Below are 18,592 nucleotides of genomic sequence, written 5' to 3' on the forward strand. Positions count from 1 at the left end.
CAGACACAGGGAGAACACACCACACTCCTCACAGACAGTAACCCGGAGGAAACCCACGCAGACACAGAGAGAACACACCACACTCCTCACAGACAGTCACCTGGAGGAAACCCACGCAGACACAGGGAGAACACACCACACTCCTCACAGACAGTCACCCGGAGGAAACCCACGCAGACACAGAGAGAACACACCACACTCCTCACAGACAGTCACCAGGAGGAAACCCACGCAGACACAGAGAGAACACACCACACTCCTCACAGACAGTCACCAGGAGGAAACCCACGCAGACACAGAGAGAACACACCACACTCCTCACAGACAGTCACCCGGAGGAAACCCACGCAGACACAGGGAGAACACACCACACTCCTCACAGACAGTCACCCGGAGGAAACCCACGCAGACACAGAGAGAACACACCACACTCCTCACAGACAGTCAGCCGGAGCGGGAATCGAACCCACAACCTCCAGGCATCGTGCCGCCCCTAAATTAATATATTTTTTTCTTTGGAATACAGTGCAAGTCCACCCAAATTCCATTGGGAAATCTTGCTGTTTTTTCATGTGCTTCACTTTACACAGTTTAACAGAAAAGTATGAGAGCTGCAGAGTGTACTACACAGGGCTCAGAGCGGTTTATAATCAAGGACACTCTTTATCTGCTGGAGGATTAATACCTGGCCAGGTTTCTGATATGACTCCAGGTATGAATAGCTGTAATTGCAGGCTCTGATGGACTCTCTTCTCCTTTTCTGCTCTGATGAAGTGCGGTGTTATTCACCTCTGTCAGCTGCTTCAGATTCCCGTGCCGCAGCGTCCTTGTGGACGACTTAATCGAGCCGAACCTTCGCTTTCCGTGCTCTAATTAAACCTGCCTCGCTTTTCTGTGGAGATCAGAAACCTCGCGCAGGAATCCTGTCTGAATGTTCTTGACATCTCCCTCTCTTTCTCTTTCTCGCCGTAGCTTTATTTAGCCCCGTGCCCTTACAGCAGCACCTTTCTCCACTCGTTTCTCTCCGTCTCTTTCGCTTTTCTGACGGCAGCTGCTTCCTCCCATCTCTCAATGAGGCGTTTGTCCTGAGTTCTGCGGCTGACGTTTGTGCTCAGAGGCTGCTCTCTCTCTCTGAGGGAAGAGGCAGGAAATCCTGCCCTCGGATTGAGATTGAGAGAGAAAACAGCAGAGTTTCAGAGTTTTGTGAAAGTTTAAAGTCGTTTATTCTCGCAGCGATTCCATCCAGCTTTAGAACCTGAACTGAGCGGAACTTCACTGAGACTTTAATAAACACACAGTGCAAAGAAACCCGGCTTTTCAAGGCTGAGCTGCGTTTTCAGACTTGTTTTGAACTTTGTGGATAAAAGTGTGAGCATTCCTTGCTTCTCCGGTCCTGGATTCACTCCTAAACCTCCTTTGTTCACAGTTCCACACAGAAGCTGTTTACAGAAATAATAAAACACCTTTAAAGCTTTAAGTGTCTTTTAACTACATTTCCACACACCTTCACTCAGTACACACACAGATCTGTGATTACGCAACTAGTCCCTGTCTCTGTCACCTCCCACCCCTCCACCACTCACTTACCTGCAGCTGGAAAGCCCCGCCCCTGAGTTAATGTGATTGGTTCCTTAGGTGTGTGAGGTATGAACTGTTTGACAGTATAAACTACGGCAGCTGATTTTCACTTAACTTCAGTCCTAGATTTTGAGTAAAATATGTTAGTTTTGTGAATTATTGATAGTTTTATTTACATTTTATTCAATAAAAATTAAAAACGTGTTATTTAATTAAATTAGATAAATATTTGGTCTAATTTTAGTCGTGTTTTTTAAAAAGCATTATTTCTTACTAACTTTCATAAACGATATTTTAAAATTGATGTTACATTTTAAAAATAAAAACTCCATGAGCGTGAACTCTATGATTCATTGGGAAATGTTGCTACAAGCGACTCGCTTAAAGAATCGATTCTTTTGAAGTCAACTCCTCTTCATTCAGTTTGTTTACTTTGACGTTATTCGCCACTCTCTGGACTCTGAACCCTACAGCGGTATTTGCCCTATGTCCCAGGACTGTGAGGAAGGAGGTGGTTAGACCCAAATCTCTTCACACTCCTAAAGGAAAATACTTTCCTCTCCACAATCATGTGACATAGTGGCAGATACTGCAGGGTCTACTTTTTGCAGTTTGTCTAATGATTTCCGAGTGTGGTTCCAGAGTCATTTGAACAGAACAGCAGTTCTGAACACAGAGCAGTGGAGAAGGGAAAGTGAACATGCCCCCGTTGCCCTAACAACACCCCCAGCAAACAACAGGAGCATTTTCTTGTTTTTAATTCCTAGTGGTTTGCTGTTTTCAAATCAGAAATGTGAGAGTGGGTTTATCAGTTTTTCACAATGGCGTTTAATTTGAGTATTCGCTGTGTCTAGATGCAACTGAAAGGAGATAAACGCAGATATAAAAGTATTGAGGCTTTAATAACGGGCTCTGGTTAGGAGTCATGTGATCAGCTGCAGCATTCTGGGTAGTGAAGTCCATAAGGTCTTTGGATACGACAGTGTAATACATTTTCATAATAGGTCTCATCTTGGTTTTGTGGTCTCATTTGTTTATGTTCTGGATTTAACACACGTTGTGAATTTGTCGTAACATTTAAGACACTTTTTTTTTATTATTATAACAAGTTTTATCATTGAATCTTTAGTTTACTTAGAAAATCAGTGAAAACCTGGTGTTTGACCCACAGTGTCCACTAGTTTCTCCCAGGGCTCTGTGTCCAGTTGTTGACGTCTGATTGAGGATGGGTCTGAGATGGTGCTATCGCTCAGAGGGATTTAACTGTGTGTGTTTTTGTTGCAGTGGTCTTACTGAACTCTAAAGAATCCCAGGCGGAGCTGGGCTGGACCTCGTATCCTTCAAATGGAGTAAGTCTTTCACCCTATATATACACACACACACACACACACACACTCTCTCACACACTGTTCATGTATGCCTGTGTGCTTTTTTCTCAGATAACATGTTATTACTGTTTTAGCTCCATTATGTCCCACTCAGCAAATAAACTGTATACGGCAAGTTTAAAACATGTACTCTGGGGTCTCAGGGCTTTGACCCTCTGGGGTCTCAGGGCTTTGACCCTCTGGGGTCTCAGGGCTTTGACCCTCTGGGGGCTCAGGGCTTTAACCCTCTGGGGTCTCAGGGCTTTGACCCTCTGGGGTCCGAGGGCTTTAACCCTCTGGGGTCTCAGGGCTTTAACCCTCTGGGGTCTCAGGGCTTTGACCCTCTGGGGGCTCAGGGCTTTGACCCTCTGGGGGCTCAGGGCTTTGACCCTCTGGGGGCTCAGGGCTTTAACCCTCTGGGGTCTCAGGGCTTTGACCCTCTGGGGTCTCTGGGCTTTGACCCTCTGGGGTCTGACGACTTTTACCCACTGGGGTCTCAGGGCTTTAACCCTCTGGGGTCTCAGGGCTTTAACCCTCTGGGGTCTCTGGGCTTTGACCCTCTGGGGTCTGACGACTTTTACCCACTGGGGTCTCAGGGCTTTAACCCTCTGGGGTCTCAGGGCTTTAACCCTCTGGGGTCTCTGGGCTTTGACCCTCTGGGGTCTCTGGGCTTTGACCCTCTGGGGTCTCTGGGCTTTGACCCTCTGGGGTCTGACGACTTTTACCCACTGGGGTCTCAGGGCTTTAACCCTCTGGGGTCTCGGGGCTTTGACCCTCTGGGGTCTCGGGGCTTTGACCCTCTGGGGTCTCGGGGCTTTGACCCTCTGGGGTCTCGGGGCTTTGACCCTCTGGGGTCCCTGGGCTTTGACCCTCTGGGGTCCCTGGGCTTTGACCCTCTGGGGTCCCTGGGCTTTGACCCTCTGGGGTCCCTGGGCTTTGACCCTCTGGGGTCCCTGGGCTTTTTAACCCTCTGGGGTCTCTGGGCTTTTTAACCCTCTGGGGTCTCTGGGCTTTTTAACCCTCTGGGGTCTCTGGGCTTTTTAACCCTCTGGGGTCTGACGACTTTTACCCACTGGGGTCTCAGGGCTTTAACCCACTGGGGTCTGACGACTTTTACCCTCTGGGGTTTCGGGGCTTTGACCCTCTGGGGTCTCGGGGCTTTGACTCTCTGGGGTCCGAGGGCTTTAACCCTCTGGGGTCTCGGTGCTTTGACCCTTAAGCGCTGTGGACAGGGATCATTAGCCTAATGCCAAAAAGCTGAAGTACACCTTTACATATTACGCCCTTGATCTGTGTGGCGTAGGACCTGGTGATGAGACGGAGTGGACAGGGCAGTCTCTACAGATACAGGGAGCGTTTGAGTTGTGTTTCTGCACCGTGTCTCAAAGAGATTCACAATAAAATCCAGAAACATCTGTGTACCCCAGGGCTTTAAAGAGAACAACCTCCCCATGCTTCACTGACGAGTAAGCAGAGTTAGTCCTGTGTAACTGGTGTGGACACTTCTGCCTGCGTCGGCCCGATTCTCCTGGCGCAGACTTTGAGGCGAGTGAATGTAAAGCTCTATAAGTGGAGTGACTCAGAGCTGGATTCACATCTCATTGAAAGCCATCGCTCTCGGGGGGTAATTAATGGAGGAAATGTTGGGGAGCGCTTTTGACGAGTAAAGTCCTTTATGTTCTTTCTGTCACAAGCAACTCATTTCTGACTGGAGCTGCAGAGCCGTCTGTAAATAATCAGGATGCATATAAAGCACAGGTCTAAAGCCTTACACTTCGTGGGCAGACGTTAGTGGACACCAGTTAAATCATATAAAGCAGTTTTTACTTAAAACCACAAACAGGACTCTGCTAAATCAGATTATTACAAATGTGAAAAAAACACATTTTTGAAGGTCATTTGATTTGTTAAATGTAGTGTTTTTCAATATATTTTAAGTTGGAATCATGCAATCCAGTTAATTACTTGGAACTTTAGGGCGTACAGTGCACAGCGATGCAGGAACCCAGCAACAACAGCGCCCCCTGGTTCTCAACGAAGTGGGGAACAGGACACAACTCATATCTGACTAGGGTTCAGTTCCCAGCTCAGACAGGAAAACACAGCTACACCAGAGAGAGGTGTTTATTTTACATTTACCGCTTTTGACAGTTTAATTCTGTGATAAAATCAGGGTCACTCAATGTTAGGAGTGTTGCCCATGTGGCCTTTAATGGTGTTTTGTGAGTTCCTGCCTGAGCTGGGAATCGAACCTTGACCTGCTGTGTGTCCGCCTCCCTCTGCTTTTTTTCATGTATTACAACGTTCTCAGTGATTTATTGTTGACTTCTGTTTCCCAGTGGGAGGAGATCAGCGGCGTGGACGAGAAGTACAAGCCGATCCGGACCTACCAGGTGTGCAACGTGATGGAGCCGAACCAGAACAACTGGCTGCAGACGGGTTGGATCCGGCGGAGGGGCGGCCAGCGCATTTTCGTTGAGCTGCAGTTCACGCTGCGTGACTGCAACAGCATCCCCGGTGTAGCCGGCAGCTGCAAGGAGACCTTCAACCTGCTGTACGCAGAGTCGGACTCGCCGCTGGGGCATGTGGGCCGCGAGGAGCGCTACAACAAGATCGACACCATCGCGGCGGACGAGAGCTTCACGCAGGGAGACCTGGGCGAGAGGAAGATGAAGCTGAACACGGAGCTGCGTGAGATCGGGCACCTGACTCGGACTGGCTTCCACCTGGCCTTCCAGGATGTGGGCGCCTGCGTGGCCATCGTGTCCGTGCGCGTGTACTACAAGCGCTGCCTCTCGACCGTGCGCAACCTTGCCGTGTTCCCCGACACTGTGGCTGAGGCTGCCTTCGCCACGCTGGTGGAAGTCCGGGGCGTCTGCGTCAACAACTCGGAGCCCGACGCTGACTCTCCTCCCAGGATGCACTGCAGCGCAGAGGGAGAGTGGCTCGTCCCTATCGGGAAATGCAGCTGCAGTGCTGGGTATGAGGAGGGACACAGCAGCTGCGAAGGTGAGGAATGCTTTACTGTTTGAGTGAAACATTGTAAAAACATTGAAACATTGGCAAAATGTAAATGAGCCGCCACAATTTTTCCACCTTAATTTCCAATTTAAAGGAACACTAGGTAAGACTTGAGTTTTTTGAGGGGCTCCCTCTCATGTAATTCATTTTGACAGCACTGTACTGAAATCAACGTGGAGGGGGGTGATTTCCTACTCTCCACCAAAGGTTATATAGTGAAGTTTCTACAGTTCTGAGCGCACAGTAGCGACAATAGAACCTCTGTTTTCCCTGTTACAGGTCAGTGAAACATCACAATGATTTTGAAGCTGTAATATATTATGTAAAAATATTACATAGTGTTCCTTTAAGCAGTAGACGAGGCTGTTTTTTTTATTTCCTTTTCCACCTCTGTTCACTTGCACTCTTCCATAGCTGCAGTGCGGTGTTTTTGCCTGCTGTTGCGTGTCATACCTGGCAACCCGGTGTGTGGAAACGGTACTGGGGGTTAGGCAGTGAGCAGGATCACAGGCCAAAATACAGAGTTCTGCTCCAGAAAGGACACTCTTCAAAGAACATACCGGCTGCAGCAGTGCTGTCGGAGAGGCCAGTGCTTCACCTTTCCTTAATCTCTGATGACACCCCCTTGGTGTTTTATGATTCAGAACTGTAAATATTTTACAGATTGCTCCTTTAATGCTGTCAGGAGGCAGTCACTGACTGACTGACACCCATTGCCAGGTTCAGGTGTGTGTGTGTGTGAGACGGTAATGTTGTGGATGCATCATGTTTTCATGTTTGGGAAGTGAAATATTGGCTGAATATTATTTAAAATAGTGAACGTATAATTAGTCGCTGCCTGAGTCTTGTAGTTAAGTTCACAGCTGAGTGATGTGAACGAGGCTCTTTTGCACGAAGCGCAGTCGAAAGCTGTAAATGTTGTCGCACAAATTAGCAAACGTGCAGCAGCAGATACGAAGGAGGGAGCTGCGACGGTGGGTGTGAATAATTAAGGACGCAGTGTGCCGTATTAGTGGTTGTATGAAAGTTAAATGAGTTAAAACAGTGGCATCTATTGTGTGTAACAACCCCCTCTGCATCAGCCGTATCCCGCATTGCCTGAAGCTTTCCCTGCATGATGCTCCCTCTCTTCCATTAAACATGGTGCAGGAGGAGAGGGAGGACCTGGGGTTGTGACCTGATTTAACGAGAGGAAGACGTGTACAGATGGAGAGATGAGTGGGTGCAGTCTCGTCGTCTTAGTCCTGATAATTACAAGCAGAGCTGTTCTTCTGAAGCCCTTCTGACCACGTCCTGCTTTGTTTTACTGTGCCACTTCAACGCAGATGGTCAAATATCACACTTTTCCGGTCAGTAACAGCTCTTATAGGACTCCCAGAGGATGTGGTGGCGTTAGTCTGTGTTTATTTAACTCGGGCTTCAAAAATAACACAAGACTCACCGCTAATGACCGTCTGGAAGCTCCAGACTCCAGGGATTTCAAGTCAGAAGTAAGAAATAAGTCTCGTGTGCTGCACATTGTACGTGTTGGGGTTAAGTGGACGTTTTTCTCTGCTGTTCCAAAAGGGAGCGCTGTTCTGGGGTCTTAATGAAGCATCTGTAACCTGCTTTGGATAAATCCCCACACGCCCCACAGCAGGGCTCTCTCTCTGTCCAATGACAGGACCGTTTTAAAAACTGGTTTGTTGCACATTTACTTGTTTATTTTGTAATTGTGCTTTTCAGGGAATGTTTTCTCACTGTGAGCCTCACTTCTGACTGATACTGTTTTGACTGGAGGGTGGGATCTGGTCAGCCATTGGCTGCTGGAGATGAGCCCTGCCCACAGAGTACATTCAACATGCCCCTGTCAGCAGAAACCTGCGAGTTTTACCTCTTTTTACACACACACACACACACACACACACACACACACACACACACACACATGAACACACACGAACACACACACACACACGAACACACACACACACACGAACACACACGAACACACACACACACACGAACACACACACACACAAACACACACACGAACACACACACACACACACACACACACACACACGAACACGAACACGATCACACACACACACGAACACACACTACTCGTCCTTGCCCTGCAGATCAGCAGAGCCACCACTGTATAGTACACTCACTCACTCTAGGCCTGTTTCAGTAACTGTTCCTTTAAATGGTTATGAGCCGCTCGCTGTTCACACAGACTCTGAGCACGCAGCAGTGAGGAGTGATGGAGTGTTTTTTGCTTACTTTGCTCATTCTCGTTATCTCAGTTTCCGCACATTTCTTTATTTTACTGCAAATGCCCTGTGCCCGTGGCATAAAACGCCTCAGATTTTTTCCTCAAGTATAGTTTAGGGGTTTTACAAAAAAAATAAAAAAAGGTTTGATAGCAGTCTTTTAAAGTAAAATGGAAATGAAAGGAGTGAAAATGGAACAGAAATCCGAACTGGACAGAGGAGGAAAAATGGAATCTTTTAGAAGATCACGGAAAAAGAACGTGTGCCGGAGCGGTAAATCTGCGGATAATGGGTGGTAGCTCTGTGCGAAGTGTCAGAGGTCGTCTTCCGGCTCGCTACTGACTTCATAAACTGAACGACGGTCAAATCTCTCTTAATAACTACACATTGCTCAGAGGGTTCACCTACTGCACAATCAGCTTCAAACGGCTCCTGAATCTCAGACATATTTAAGGGGAGCTTTTACATTCTTTAAACACAGGAACAAGGGGCTTTATGCAACACTTAAGAGTTTAAAGGGGAATAATTAAGGGTTTAAAAAAATCCTTGGGTATCATTTAAGGAATATTTTAAGGGAGTTTTAAAGGCAACCTTAAGGGAAGATGTTCATTTAAGTTGTTTTACAGAACCCTGCAGTGGAGCTTTCTGGGGGTTTAGGGGTGCTCTGATTTGACGATGTGAGGGAATGCACTAAAATGGACAGGAGACTGTTTCTGTTCACTGTTTCTCTCTGGAAATGACCCCTGACCTTGTGCTGAGTCTCCACACGTCTCATGTTTACAGAAGCGGAGGCTGGGCCTGTGTTTAGTGAGTTGGCGTCCTGCTCTGGGGTTTGGTTGTGGTGTGTAATCACGACAAAGTGGGACAGAATATGACTCCAGATCAGCTTTTACCTCCCACTCCTCTCTGTATAGAAACTGGAGTTTACCTTTTCTTTGACCGCTCTAACTCACCCCTACATCATCTGTCTGTACACACACACACACACACACACACACACACCCGACAGGACTGATACTGAGATGCTCTCGCTTTTGTCTCCCTGACGCTGGACATTAACAGAGGAGAGAGCGAGAGAGACGGAGTGAGTGATGATGGTCTCTCGCTCTCTCTTGTGCTGCACCGATAAACACAGGGTGTGAGTGAGTGCTGTCATCTTTCACAGTTCTCATTGTGCCATGCTTCGTGGGAGTTGTAGGCGTGTTGTTGCAGGTGCCGGACCAGTGCCCACACGTGCAGTGCATTGTGGGAGCTGTAGGCCCGTACAGTCAGCTGTTACATGGTGTACTTGCTGAAGGCGTTTTTCTGTTTATCCTTTGTTTGCGTGTGACGACAGATCATTTATTTTTCTGAATTCATTGTCTTTCAGAAAAAAGTGCTAAACAAAAAATGAGAGAGAGAGAGTGAGAGAGAAATAGAAAGAGAGAGAAATAGAAAGAGAGAGAGAGGGAGAGAGAAATAGAGGGAGAGAGAGAGAGAAACCGATTAATAGGAGTAGGATGGAGAAAGAAGTAAAGAGTAATGGGGAGAGCAAAAGAAACGATGGAGAAAGATAGAGAGAGAGAGAAAGCGAGAGAAGGAAAATGGAGAGAATAGAGAGAGTGCAGAAAGAAAATGGACAAGTGTGAGTAAGAGCCCACATGCATTTGTTAGCCCAGGCGCGCACACACACACACACACACACACACACACACACACGTGTGTGTGGAGGCTGGGAGAGAGCATCAGTTGCTCACACTTACTCCCACATGGCAGTGTGACACATTTTTTTTCTTTCTCTCTCTCTCTCTCTCTCTCTCACACACACATTCTCTCACTCACTCGCCCGCTGTGTGTGTTGCTTCCATATGGTCACATGTAGCTGTCCCCCATCTCTATATTTTACACTCTCATCTGTCTCCTACACTAAATAAACACTAACGTTCTCTCAGGACCTGGGTTCTGTTAGAGAGCCCAGTTCTGAGGGTTCCAGAGCAGAACGGCTGATCAGCGTCTGATTATGATATGAGTAGGTTCTACTTAGAACCATTTCTTCAGGAAATAAAATATTCAGAAAAACCCTTTCAATAACAATGGTTCTTTACTAAAGAAAGTGCTTCTTTATAGAACCCTGACCACGTAACTGGCTCTTTTTGCGTGGTTAAAGGGTTCTCTGCTTTGGGAAAGTGTTCTACAGGTTGATGGAGACTGTGCTGTAAATGGTTCTATGTAGCACCTTTTTAGAAATCATCAATGTTGCCCTTAACAGCTAGCCCTCAACAACCCATCTTTAAGAACCCATCCTTAACAGCTAGCCCTTAACAACCAGCCCTTAACAGCTAGCCCTCAAGAACCTGTCCTTAACAACCAGCCCTTAACAGCTAGCCGTTAACAGCTAGCCGTTAACAACATGCCCTTAACAACCAGCCCTTAACAACCAGCCTTTAACAGCTAGCCCTCAACAACCCATCTTTAAGAACCCATCCTTAACAGCTAGCCCTTAACAACCAGCCCTTAACAGCTAGCCCTCAAGAACCTGTCCTTAACAACCAGCCCTTAACAGCTAGCCGTTAACAGCTAGCCCTTAACAACATGCCCTTAACAACCAGCCCTCAACAACCAGCCTTTAACAGCTAGCCCTCAACAACCCGTCCTTAACAACCAGCCCTTAACAGCTAGCCATTAACAGCTAGCCCTCAACAACCCGTCCTTAACCACACGCCCTTAACAACCAGCCTTTAACAGCTAGCCCTCAACAACACGTCTTTAACAACCAGCCCTTAACAGCTAGCCGTTAACAGCTAGCCCTCAACAACCAGCCTTTAACAGCTAGCCCTCAACAACCCGTCCTTAACAACCAGCCCTTAACAGCTAGCCGTTAACAGCTAGCCCTCAACAACCAGCCTTTAACAGCTAGCCCTCAACAACCCGTCCTTAACCACACGCCCTTAACAACCAGCCTTTAACAGCTAGCCCTCAACAACCCGTCTTTAACAACCAGCCCTTAACAACCACCACTTAACAGCTAGCCTTCAATAACACATCCTCAACAACACGTCCTTCACAGTATGCCCTTAGAAGCACATCCTCAGCAATTTTTGCTCTTTACAGAATACGTTTCTGTGTTAGTGAGCATCTCTTTAGTGATAGTTTGGTGTTTTATAAAAGCAATGTTGGTGATGATGATGATGAAGAGTGAGGGGAGCAGAGTGTGTATCAGCTGGAGTTATTCTGAGGCGGCTGAGTTAGTGTGAGGAGAGACAGCCTGAGGGCAGCTCCCCCTCCAGAAAGTTTGCTCAAACACTGTCGCTTTAACAGCAGTCTGCCTGCTCCCACTCGGGGTGTGTGTATGAGAGAGAGATTTTAGTAATCATGATGATGATAATGATGATTTGTTTCGTTATGAGCTGTTTCTTCTTACACCAGATCAGATGTGAGAGAGAGAGGACAGCACCAGAGAAAAGAAAATGAAGGGGAGAGCTAATGAGAGGGAAAGAAAGAAACGAGAGAGAGAGGGAAAGGAAGGGAGAGTGAGTGGTGTGAATGATTCAAAGGCCAACGTTAGCGATGGCTCAAGTCGTTTGAGAGAGTTGAGGAGGAGAGAGAGAGACAGACAGAGGGAGAGAGCGAGAGAAAGAATGTGAGAGAGGGCACTGGTGTAAAGCTGTGGAGGCGCTGTGTTGCTGTCAGTCTGTATCTAGTGCAGTCTCTCTGGGTTATTCCTTTATTGAACACTAATGACATGAATATTCAGAGATAGCACATTCTCTCCCTCTCTCTCTCTCTGTCTCTCTCTCCCTCTCTCTCTCTCTCTGTCTCTCTCTCCCTCTCTCTCTCTCTCTCTCGCCCCTCGCCCCCTCTCCCTCAGCCCCTGCTCTATTGATCCTCTGTAATGCTTCACTAAACTGTTGAATTAAACTGAAAATCTGTCTGCCTCTCACCTCTGGGACTGCATTTCTCCGCCTGTGTGTGTGTGTGTGTGTGTGTGTGTGTGTCACTGTTGAGAGGCTCTAAATACATACTGTGTGTGTGAACATTTGTAGATGCGTCTTGCAGTGTATATCCTTTTCTGTTGGAGATATAAAAACATTACAGGAAACGGGAGGCTCTGGAGCAGCTGCACATGAGCGTGCTCAATGCCAAGACAGGGCCAGAGGGGTATAAACAGCCCTAGTATTGTTCTCTGCAGTCATAGACCGGGCTACTTCAGATTCTTACAGTAAAAACATGAGAGAGACTGACCTCACTGAGGTTTATGAGGCTGGTATCCATCAAATCCTCACTGCAGTCCTTTGGGATCTACTGTAAGATCTTCCCAGGCCAGTGGAGACTATTTGACAGTCTCTTAATGCGAGACATTGGACGAGCCGGTGTCCTCATACACCTTGAGTGAAGGTGTATAGGAGGTGTGTGTGTGTGTGTGTGTGTGTGTGTGTGTGATCATATGGATGTGCATGAGCTCCTCCTTGTATTGTCTTTTTGGTTCCACTGTCTACTCTCAGGGTCCCGTCTCTGTAGCGTGTGTGTGTGTGTGTGTGTGTCCAGGGGCTGAGGATGATGGTGACAGTTTTGGACGGCGGGGACAGTGCTGAGAACAGAGGGATGTTACAGTGATGTTTTATTGTCCTCTGTGTCCTTTTCCGTGTTTTCAGAGTGTGCAGGTTTAGTCTTAGGATGGAGCAGATGGAGATTTTGCAGCATTAACTGTGTGTGTGTGTGTGTGTGTGTGTGTGTGTGTGAGAGAGAGAGAGAGAGAGAAACAGAGCTGTGTGAGTGTTTAGTCTCCTGTTTGTCCCTCACCGCAGGTTTGTGATCCAGAACTAATCGTCCAACATCAGCACCTGACCTCACTGATGGTGGTGGCTGTGTGCCATCAGACCCTCACTGCATTTGATGAAGCGCTTGTCTTTGTGGTGGAAATGTCTCCTGTCTCTTTAACGGAGGTGAGACAGGTTAACTGGAGCTTTATAGAGGAGGGGATTATTTGGAGGGAGGGGGCATCAGGGGGCTGTTTGGAGCTTGGCAGCAAGAAACCCTCACTGTTCTATCTGGCACAGCGCCACCTACATCCATCTGCTGCCTCTACACTCTCACTCTCTCTCTCTCATATTCTGTCTCTCTCCTTCTCCTTCCATCCTCTCATTATCTCTCTCTCTCTCTCTCTCTGTCTGTCTGTTCATTCACACTGTGGTGTGTGTATGTGTGTGTGTGTGTGTGTGTCTCCTGGAATGACCACTCTTCTCTGCAGGTGTCTTGCTGTATGGTAGAGACTAGGAACAATCTCAAGGTTACCTTCAATTGCACACACCCTCTCTCTCTCACTCTCACACACACACACACACACGCACAGCAGCACAGTTAAGTACAGTGTGCAGTGTCAGAGCTCAGTGAGAGAAGTTGGTTGCAGACAGCAGGAGTGTAGAAGCTCCAGGACTCCCCCAGCTCTCCGCAGGATGTGGGGAGGGTTTGTGAGTTAGCGTGGGCTCTAGAGCGGAGTTCTGTGGACATGTGCGGCGTCAGCAGCTCCTGTCAACTCCAGCGCTGCGCGTCTGAGTGTGTCCTAAAATGATGGCGTAACTCTGACTGTGAGTGTGTGTGTTTGTGTGTGTGTGTGTGTGTTCTCAGGTGGGTTCAGTGCAGACAGATTACCTCACATTTCTCAGAACTGACATCACAGGGTTTAAACTGCTGAGGAGGAGTGTCCTGGGGTCACCCCCAGCAACACTCACACACACACACGTGTGTGTGTGTGTGTATATATATATATATATATATATATATATACACACACAGTAGCTCCAACTGTAAGTCCACGTAAGTAAGGAGTTGTGGCTGTGGCCGGATGTTCACGTAGGGGGGTGTGGGTGTGGCCGGATGTTCACGTTGGGGGTTGTGGGTGTGGCCGGATGTTCACGTAGGGAATTGTGGGTGTGGCCGGATGTTCACGTTGGGGGTTGTGGGTGTGGCCGGATGTTCACGTAGGGAGTTGTGGGTGTGGCCGGATGTTCACGTTGGGGGTTGTGGGTGTGGCCGGATGTTCACGTAGGGAATTGTGGGTGTGGCCGGATGTCCACGTAAGGAGTTGTGGGTGTGGCCGGATGTTCACGTAGGGAGTTGTGGCTGTGGCTGGATGTTCACGTAGGGAGTTGTGGCTGTGGCTGGATGTTCACGTAGGGAGTTGTGGCTGTGGCCGGATGTCCACGTAGGGAGTTGTGGCTGTGGCCGGATGTCCACGTAGGGAGTTGTGGCTGTGGCCGGATGTCCACGTAGGGAGTTGTGGCTGTGGCCGGATGTCCACGTAGGGAGTTGTGGCTGTGGCCGGATGTCCACGTAGGGAGTTGTGGCTGTGGCCGGATGTCCACGTAGGGAGTTGTGGCTGTGGCCGGATGTCCACGTAGGGAGTTGTGGCTGTGGCCGGATGTTCACGTAGGGAGTGGTGGCTGTGGCCGGATGTTCACGTAGGGAGTGGTGGCTGTGGCCGGATGTCCACGTAGGGAGTGGTGGCTGTGGCCGGATGTCCACGTAGGGAGTGGTGGCTGTGGCCGGATGTCCACGTAGGGAGTTGTGGCTGTGGCCGGATGTTCACGTAAGGAGTTGTGGCTGTGGCCGGATGTCCACGTAGGGAGTTGTGGCTGTGGCCGGATGTCCACGTAAGGAGTTGTGGGTGTGGCCAGCTGTCCATATAAGGAGTTGTGGGTGTGGCTAGATTTCTCTCTAACAGAAATAAAGGTACCATCGTGTCCTGTGGGAAACCTCAATAAACCAGGTCCATTTCTATTGTGCGAACTGCTCTGACACCATGCATCTCCCACCACGCCCCCCCCCCCCCCCCCCCCACCCCACCCCCGCCCACATACACACACTGAAGGAGCTGAAGATGAGTCCAGTGAGCTGCTGTTAGTCCAGACCTGGCTGTCCTCGCTGGAGCAAACCTGGATCATAAAGCTCTCCGGGCGCTGCTCAGATGTTTATTAGGATGTCGCCCGGCTGCGTGTTTACTGTGTTTCGGGAAGGTTTTATGAGTTGGAGAGAGGAGCTGGAGCGCGAAAAATGACACAAAACTCTGGGGAAACAAACACGCCACGATTCCAGCGCAGTTATTACTTATGATCTAAAAAACCTCACGACCTGAAGAACACGGAGGAGACAGCACACTGCTCACTGACTCCATGGTGACCACAGGCTCCTAGTGTCCACACTGGGTACAGCTTAAAGCAGCGGAACTCACTTTGACCTATTATGTAAATCACCTGGATTTTGATTGGCTGGGACATCCCTCAGTGCAGTAGCCCCTCCCTGTACAGAACATGTCTGTCTAATTTGGTTTCCTCTCCTCTCTTCTCTTCTCCGTGAGACAGCTCTGAGACGCGTCCTGAGAAGGAGCAGAGTCTGACGGCCCGTCGCCGCAGCTTTGCCTTTTCATTTTGTTGTCGTTTGTTGCCCCCGCTCCTTCGCTCCTCACAAAATGGATGACATTTCCAGCAGCACCTGCGTCCCTCTGAAATATTTGGTTCTTTCTGTGACTTGAGAAAAAAAAAAAACACGCGCACACACACACCACACGCTCTCTCTCACAAACAAACACATGCAAACACACATCGCTCATATGTGATCTCACATGTAACGCCCCCCTCGGGTTTCACGCTCTGAGATAACGGCAGGTTGTGTCTCACTTTCCGTCTCTTCGCGCTCTCCTCCCCGTCCTCTTCTCACTGGTTAAGGCCAGATTCGATCTGTCGTTCTTTCACAAACTGAACACTGCTGATAAACAAGTAGCTGGAGCCTGTGGTGAAAGGGATGCTCCGCTCATCTTTTTCTGAGCCCCAAAGTGAATATGATGAATTTTTGATAATATATATTCATTTTCACTATTTATTACTTTATTTAAGTGTTCTCTCTGTGTCTGCGTGGGTGTCCTCTGGGTGACTGTCTGTGAGGAGTGTGGTGTGTTCTCCCTGTGTCTGCGTGGGTTTCCTCCGGGTGACTGTCTGTGAGGAGTGTGGTGTGTTCTCCCTGTGTCTGCGTGGGTTTCCTCCGGGTGACTGTCTGTGAGGAGTGTGGTGTGTTCTCCCTGTGTCCGCGTGGGTTTCCTCCGGGTGACTCTGTGAGGAGTGTGGTGTGTTCTCTCTGTGTCTGCGTGGGTTTCCTCCGGGTGACTGTCTGTGAGGAGTGTGGTGTGTTCTCCCTGTGTCCGCGTGGGTTTCCTCCGGGTGACTGTCTGTGAGGAGTGTGGTGTGTTCTCCCTGTGTCTGTGTGGGTTTCCTCCGGGTGACTGTCTGTGAGGAGTGTGGTGTGTTCTCTCTGTGTCTGCGTGGGTTTCCTCCGGGTGACTGTCTGTGAGGAGTGTGGTGTGTTCTCTCGGTGTCTGCGTGGGTTTCCTCCGGGTGACTGTCTGTGAGGAGTGTGGTGTGTTCTCCCTGTGTCCGCGTGGGTTTCCTCCGGGTGACTGTCTGTGAGGAGTGTGGTGTGTTCTCCGTGTCCGCGTGGGTTTCCTCCGGGTGACTGTCTGTGAGGAGTGTGGTGTGTTCTCTCTGTGTCTGCGTGGGTTTCCTCCGGGTGACTGTCTGTGAGGAGTGTGGTGTGTTCTCTCTGTGTCTGCGTGGGTTTCCTCCGGGTGCTCCGGTTTCCTCCCACAGTCCAAAAACACACGTTGGTAGACGCGACTCAAAAGTGACCGTAGGTGTGAATGTGTGAGTGTGTGTGTTGCCATGTGAAGGACTGGCGCCCCCTCCAGGGTGTATTCCCGCCTTGCGCCCAATGATTCCAGGTAGACTCTGGACCCACCGCGACCCTGAACTGGATAAGGGTTACAGATAATGAATGAATGAATGAATGAATTACTTTATATAAAATTTGAATTTCCATTGTGATGTGTTTTAAAGGTGTTGCTCTTTCTTCTGAGGCGTTTTGGTCAGACGTTTGCTGTAATGGTGACTTTTCGTTTGATGACTGTGGCATTTTTGTCAGAGAGTGAGGCCTTTTTTTGTCTGAGGCCTTTTTCCTCAGAGGCCTTTTCTCTTCAAGGCCTTTTTGTCTGAGCCCTGTTCGTCTGAGTCCATGGCGTTTTAGTCTGAGACTCTTTTGTCAGTGAACGTATGGTCGGAGGTTTTTTTGATTGACCTTGTACCTAAGGTTTTTTTTGTTGTTGTTTTTTTGGTCTGGCCACTTTTTCACCTGAGGCCTATTGTCTGAGGACTTCTGTCTGTCGCAGTTCTTTTCATCTGTGTTCTTTCTTTGGAGGCCTCATACACGGCATCGTCAAGCTCTGAGTGTGTTCAACCAGCCGCCTTCTTTAAGTATTCTGAAGTTAAATAAAGTAATAACATTTTATTGAGACGTGTCGTGTCTCAGAGAAATAGGTGGAGATCACGTGGTCAGCACTGAATAGCTCCTCCAGTTTTGTTGTGAGTGTTCTGCAGAAGGTGCTGGGAGTAATGGCTCTCTGTGGTAATTTCCTGAGGAGATGAATACACTGGATATAGATCAGGATGGAGCACATTGTAGCTACTTCATTAGCATAACACTGGAAGGAGCGCTGCTTTTAACCTTGGTATTTATTGTTTGAAGGTTTGGTGTTGAGTTACAGGTGCTATATCGATTGGTATTGACCCTCTCCTCATTGAGCTGGAGCTGGAGTGTGGTTTGATGGATGCAGATGAAGGTGAGCTTATCAGGAAAAGTCAAAGTTCAGCCTGGTCATTAAGGCAGAGAGAGATATCTCTCAGAGATGAATAGGGCTGGGTGACGGTGGTTAGCCGGATGCACATTAGCTCATAGCGTTTAGACTAAACTACATCAGGAATACGTTGTTTGAACGAATGTTTTTTTGAAGCTTCAGAGCTTCAGCTGCGTGTGTTAACACACTGAAATAGGTCCAGAGTTTGTACACAGTACAAAGTCTGAACATTGCTTTAAAGATTTGATTGAGTTCAGCCATGAGAAGTGTTTTTAGATTTCCCCCAGAGCTGGACTATAATTCAATATCAATATGTATTGCTATAGAAAATGTTTCAATAACGTTGATATGTTTATCACTATAAGTGCCAAGGGCTGGTCATTTCACATTTAAAGCCCTCTGTATGGCGTTTTAAATTCTGAAGCAGCAGCAATTGTTCTCTTAGTTAAATTCGAATGTTATTTAATTTGTTTATGAATTTATTTATTTTTGAGGACAAAATGACAAATGAACTTTTAAATAAAAACAAAATTTATGAATATAAGTAGTGAAAAAATGCAACTTTTTTTTCTCTATTTACAGACAAGTTGGTTATAAAATATTATATAGTTTTGTAGATTTGGCACATTTATTTTTCAGATGTTTGAAGATACAGACCATTTTGGCTGTTCTTGGCAGTATTTTTGTTTGTTTGTTTGTTTTAGTATCAAAAT

The 18,592-nt window shown here is 48.0% G+C and overlaps 1 protein-coding gene across 4 annotated transcripts in view; it reads left to right on the forward strand.

The window, feature by feature from the left end:
• Positions 1 to 18,592, forward strand: part of LOC136664974 (ephrin type-A receptor 7-like) — a 97,764-nt gene that overhangs the window by 23,832 nt on the left and 55,340 nt on the right. For all 4 annotated transcript variants that reach the window (XR_010795192.1, XM_066642502.1, XM_066642503.1 and 1 more), the window contains exons 2-3: positions 2,863 to 2,927; positions 5,285 to 5,954. Coding sequence is in view for 3 of the 4 variants with exons in the window: in XM_066642502.1 (XP_066498599.1) it covers positions 2,863 to 2,927; positions 5,285 to 5,954 (735 nt within the window). In the remaining variant the exon portion in view is untranslated. The remainder of the gene's footprint in view (positions 1 to 2,862; positions 2,928 to 5,284; positions 5,955 to 18,592) is intronic.

The sequence above is a fragment of the Hoplias malabaricus genome, chromosome 13, assembly GCF_029633855.1.
Source record: "Hoplias malabaricus isolate fHopMal1 chromosome 13, fHopMal1.hap1, whole genome shotgun sequence".
NCBI lineage: Eukaryota > Metazoa > Chordata > Actinopteri > Characiformes > Erythrinidae > Hoplias > Hoplias malabaricus.